This window comes from Hibiscus syriacus, unplaced genomic scaffold, assembly GCF_006381635.1.
Source record: "Hibiscus syriacus cultivar Baekdansim isolate YM2019G1 unplaced genomic scaffold, ASM638163v2 tig00109987_pilon, whole genome shotgun sequence".
In the NCBI taxonomy this organism is placed as follows: Eukaryota; Viridiplantae; Streptophyta; class Magnoliopsida; order Malvales; family Malvaceae; genus Hibiscus; species Hibiscus syriacus.
The window spans coordinates 360,425-366,193 of NW_024062550.1; the positions used below are offsets into that span (position 1 = coordinate 360,425).

The 5,769-nt window shown below is 36.7% G+C and overlaps 1 protein-coding gene across 1 annotated transcript; it reads left to right on the forward strand.

The window, feature by feature from the left end:
• The first annotated feature begins 514 nt into the window (after positions 1-514).
• On the forward strand, positions 515-4,522 carry LOC120211950 (protein unc-13 homolog). The gene is made up of 5 exons (XM_039210416.1): positions 515-922; positions 1,281-2,132; positions 2,733-3,188; positions 3,286-3,475; positions 3,612-4,522. The coding sequence occupies exons 1-5, from the start codon at positions 515-517 to the stop codon at positions 4,520-4,522; spliced, it is 2,817 nt and encodes a 938-aa protein (XP_039066347.1).
• The last annotated feature ends 1,247 nt before the right edge of the window (positions 4,523-5,769 follow it).

Here is a 5,769-nt window from a genome sequence, read left to right on the forward strand (position 1 = left end):
AGATACAGTACCCGTCTAATCTTGTGTTTAGATATCCAATGATGGTATTCCAAGGACGAAATCGTATCAAAACGAAAATCTAATGATTATAGAGCTAGGAAAGGTTTAATTGCAGTCTTAATCCATCAACTATGTTGAAATTTTGAGATTTGATCTGAATACTTTAATTTAACATAGTTTGATGTCTCTACTTCTATAATGTTATTACTAGGTCCACGATGATATATATATATCTACTTTAACATGGGATTTGATTAATACGTACAGTTATTATTGATTTAATATGATTGATTAAATTTTTACTTAACTCTAATTGTGAAAGAATAATAATAAAAATGTTTTTTTATCACTTTTACGATAATAATTAAGGTGTTATCCATTTGGGATTACTGACAATATTACAAAAGTAAATTACTTAACTGATTGAATCTTGTTTTGATTGACATTGTTACTATTGTAATAGCATCATAAAACAATAAAGACAACGGCGGCGACGGTAAAAGTGACGAAGGCAATGCCTAATGACTATACGGAAACGATTACGTGCCCCTTCGGGGAGTTGGCGACGAATTTATCAGACTCGGAGCTAAATGAGGCAGCTTATGAGATTTTGGTTGGAGCATGTCTGAGTTATGGTGGGAAAACATCGAATGACAAAGTACCGGACTCGGAAAAGAATTCGGAGAAGGCGGGGGTGACGACGACGACACAGTATACTTCGTTGAAGTCAAGGGCGGCGAGTAAGGTGAAGAAGGCTTTAGGAATAAAATCTCGGAGGACGAAATCGAGCGGTAATAAGACCGTCCCGGAACAAGTGAAGAAGCCGAATTCAATTGAGGAGACGTTGAGGGTTCAAATGCGAGTTTCGGAGCAAATGGATTCTAGAGTTAGGAAAGCTCTCTCTAAAGTTGTTGTTGATCAGGTTCGTTAAAAGAAATTGCTTTTGCACTTTTCGTTTTCTTTTTCGGTTATATGCAATTAAATATAACAAAATTTTCAATTAAGTCCTTGTATCAATCTAATTTTAGTATATTTAATGTGATCGAATTTAAATTTGAGCTCGAACTTAAATACATATATGTATGAACAAACGTAATCAAACTTAGCTTTGAGCTTAAGTACGAAAATCATTATGAGAGCCTGAAGGGGTTATAGGCCTCACGAAATTTGGAAAAATTTAATTACATCCTTAAAATTTCAAAAACTTTTAATTAGGCCTTCAATTTATTTGTAAAAAAATTATTAGACCTCTTATATTTTGTTTCTTGTATATGCATCAGAAAATAGAGTCAGTTGTGTTGCCACTCGAGATGTTGCAGCTACTCAAGCCTGCCGATTTCCCGAGCAAAGAAGAACACGAAGCTTCGCAAAAGAGATATTTGAAGCTTCTTGAAGCCGGACTCCTTTTGCATCCTCTATTGCCACTAGAAAACGACAATGCCGATCGGCAACGGCTCCGAGAGATCATCGATGGGGCATCGGAGAAGCCTTCGAACATCATAAAAAACAAAGAATCGATGCAATCCCTTCGGAGCATTGTTACATCACTTGCTTGTCGAACACGCGACGACGGAACCGTTTCCGAGACACACCACTGGGCAGATGGATTCCCTTTGAACCTCAAAATCTACCAAATGTTGCTCGAAGCTTGTTTCGATATCAATGACGAGGCATCGGTCATTGAAGAGTTATTTGAGGTGGTGGAGCAAATAAAGAAGACATGGCAAGTCATGGGAATGAACCAAGTGCTGCACAATCTCTGCTTCCTGTGGATCTTTTTCAACCGTTACACGACAATGACGGATCAAGCCGAGGGTGATCTGTTGAACACGGGCGAGAACCTGTTGACGAAAGTCGAACACGATGCAAAGGCATTGAAGGAAGATTCCAATTATGCCAAGGTGTTGAGTTGTGTTTCAAGTGTGATTTTAGGTTGGGGTGAGAAAAGGCTTGTTGATTACCACATTCATTTCCGAAGCAGCAACATTGAGTCAATGGCATGTATGGTTTCCATGGCGGTTGTATCAGCAAAGATAATGGCAGAAGATGGTGATGAAGGAGACGAAATCGATGTTGGTTACCAGAAAGTTGATGAATACATAAAATCATCACTTCGTGCTGCTTTTACCCAGGCAAGTTCCCAATATTTCACCATCATCTTTTATATTGTCCCTAAGTGTGTGCAACACTAGATAGGAGTCTCCTATATAGGGATGAGGAACGAGTCGATTTTTTTATCATTTCAACTCATATTATAAAATTTTGAATAAAATTTTCTCTCATTTTTATTCGATAAGATAAGAAGATAATTAAAAATATTATAAAGAGGCTTTATAGTCTATCCTTAAATATATACAGAGAGCATTATAGTAATTATCCAAGTCAAAACTACCTCAACCACGACTCTCCTTCATCAACCTGATTCAAACATAATCTTGCTCAAACCCATTAGATTCAAATATTTTGATCACCTATATTCCTATAATTCAATAAGAAAAAAGAATAAACCGAGCCAATTCAAACCCAAGTCATCTTAGTGAAACATTACTTCCAGGATCACTTATGTTCATGTTTCAAGCGATTTAAAATACGGTAAAATATTAATAATAGTAGCAGGATCAAAGTATATCACATTAAAATAGGGGGATGAAGATCAGAATTTTACTATTTTTATCTGAAGACGAATCATGGTTATGTTTTTTTTATCTATTGATAGACGTGTATTTAGACAGGTAATGGAGATGGAAAAGTCCAGCAAAGCTTCATCAAAAGACTTTCAAAACGAGCTTCCTTTCATGGCCAGACTTGCAGAGGAAGTGAGTAAACTGGCTCTTACGGAGAAGGAAACATTCAGTCCAATATTGAAACGGTGGCATCCACTTGCAGCCGGCGTAGCAGTGGCCACCCTCCATTCCTGCTATGGGAATGAGCTGAAGCAATATGTTTCGGGCATCGATGAGATATCACCGGATGTTTTAAAAGTGCTGAAAACTGCTGACAAATTGGAGAAAGATTTGGTGCAGATTGCGGTTGAGAATTCGGTGGATAGTGAAGATGGTGGCAAGTCGATCATAAGGGAGATGCTTCCTTACGAGACTGAATCTGTTACCTCTGGTTTGGTTAAATCATGGATAACCGAGAGAACTGATAGGTTGAAGGAATGGGTTAATAGGAACCTGCAACAAGAGGTAATATCGGCTAAATCATAATTTGACCATCTATATACCAAATTACTTGCCTTCTTTCTCTGGTTATGCATTGTGTACTTTTCTCATCTCTTTGTAGAAATGGGACCCAAAGGCGACAAGGGAGCGTTTTGCTCTATCAGCTGTTGAAGTGCTGCGGATTGTAGATGAAGCTTTTGAAGCATTCTTTTCGTTACCAATAGCTATACATGCTTCTATGCTCCCAGATTTAGCCACCGGGATCGATAGCTGTCTTCAACACTATATATCCATGGCCAAATCTGGCTGTGGTACGTTTACTTACCAATCACACAATATTTCTCTGGTCCTTGTACTTCCACGAAGTTTTAGATTTAGTCCTTGCTTTCTTTTTAATTTGAAAAATTCTAATCCAATTATCGACACATTAATACCTGAAATCTACAGATACCCAAAGCTATGTACCCACAATGCCACCTTTGACTAGATGTTCTAGACGCTCCAAACTTCCTGGTGTATTTAAGAGAAAAGAAAAGGCTCATAAGAAAACTCAGTGCGGGACTGCAAATGACACCTCCGGAACACCCCAGATGTGCTGTCGTATTAACACTCTTCTCTATATTCAAACTCAGTTGGATGGATTGGCAAAAAGGGAAGTTACCCATTTAACAAACTCAGAATCAAATCAAGATATTTCAAATGGAATAGAGAAGGAATTTAAACTTTCAGCTGCTGCATGTGAAGAAGGGATCCAACACCTATGTGAAGCAACTGCAAATAACGTCGTCTACCATGACCTAAGTCATCTCTTCTGGGACGGCTTGTACATCGGGGACGTTTCATCGTCTAGGATCGAACCTTTTCTTCTGGAGCTCGACCTCCAGTTGGAGGACATTTCATTAACTGTGCATGGCAATATTAGAACACGACTTGTTACTCAAGTAATGAAGGCTTCTTTTGATGGCCTCTTACTGGTTTTACTCGCCGGAGGCCCTGCTCGTGCTTTTACCCTGCAGGACTACGAAATGATAGAAGAGGATTTTAGGTTCTTGACTGATCTGTTTTGGTCTAACGGGGATGGACTTTCGGCCGAATTGATCGACGACTTTTCCATCACGGTTAAAGAGATCCTCCCCTTGTTTCAAACTGATACCGAGAGCCTGATTCAGAAATTCAGAAACATAACACTCGAGAATTGTTCTTCTTCTACGACTAAATCCAAGCTTCCATTGCCACCAACGACCGGTCAGTGGGGCCCGACTGAACCGAACACGGTCTTGAGAGTCTTGTGTTATCGGAATGACGAAATAGCAGCCAAGTTCCTTAAGAAGACTTATAACTTGCCAAAGAAACTCTAACAAATTTTTTTCCTGGTGAAAACAAACAGTCAAATGATGCTATAAACTGATAGATTCATGTGATCCATATATCTGCCCGTGTATATGTAAAATCACGATTTTACACAAGAGGGTAACATCATTTCACTACCTCCAGAAACAGTTTTGGATCTTCCTGCTGTTGTTTCCAAATACCAACAACTCAAGCTACTGCTAACAAACAGATGTCATATAGTTAAAAGTAGTAAGCTCATTATCATTGTCAATTAGTCACATAAAAAGAGATGCATGTGGCGTCTAAAGAAAAACAACATGGTGGCCATAAATTTTTCATAACAGAAGCAGCCAAGGTAAGATCACACTATTGGCATTAGAGTAAAGAGTAGGAAGATCGTAAGCTTCTCTTTTATTTTCCAACAAAGGAACATCATAATAATAGAGCAATAGAAAGAGAACTAAGCCACCAATTAACCTTATTGTATATATAAAAAAAGCATATGCATAAGATGATTTGTGCTTTATTTTTGCCCTAAATTTGATGTTATAAATAATGACGACGTAGTTCAATACAGCAGATTACAAAAGATGGAGCGAAGCCTTCAAAATCCATTTAATTTGATTGTATCCAAGTAAAATAATAACCTACCAGTAATATATATGATGAGAGACTGATTTTAGAACGGTATATTAGAAATGTGTAATTAAAAGGGTTAAATTCTGATTTTAGTCCCTTTACTATTCTCAAAATAAGGATTTAACAACAATTAGAGTGGTAAAGTTATTGTAAGTTGGCATCAAAGGCTAGGAGGGTTCATGCTTTGGTAACCCATTACCTCCCCAAAATTTGTAATGGTAATAGAAAATTAAGATTATGTTCCTACATTTTAATTTACCACAATTTGATTTTTTTTTGTAATGTAATTAGCTAATCCAAATAATTAACATGCATGACTATTATGTTATCATGAATCTTTGTAGAAACACCAATTCGAATGAATACTCATGTTAATATGATGGGTTGAAAATGATGCTTTTAAGGTATTATTTGCTCAATTTCAAAATTAGAAAAAAAATAAATTATATTTAAATCAAAATATTGAAGTTGACTAATGGTAAATTTTGATAGTTTCGACCGAAAGGTTATTTTTTTTAAGTGTGTAAATATTAAAATATATTTTTTAGAGAGATTAAAATGAATTTTTGATGATTTTAATATAATTGATTAATTAAAATATTTTTTTCTTGAGGAAAATTCTACGACGCTCAAC

What these genes read in the sequence shown, in the direction of transcription:
- LOC120211950 (XM_039210416.1), top strand. Translation starts at nt 515, where the DNA reads ATGCCTAATGACTATACGGAAACGATTACGTGCCCCTTCGGGGAGTTG. An exon ending in CTAAAGTTGTTGTTGATCAG is followed by an intron (nt 923 to 1,280) that starts GTTCGTTAAAAG and finishes TATATGCATCAG; the next exon opens with AAAATAGAGTCAGTTGTGTT. An exon ending in ATAGGAACCTGCAACAAGAG is followed by an intron (nt 3,189 to 3,285) that starts GTAATATCGGCT and finishes ATCTCTTTGTAG; the next exon opens with AAATGGGACCCAAAGGCGAC.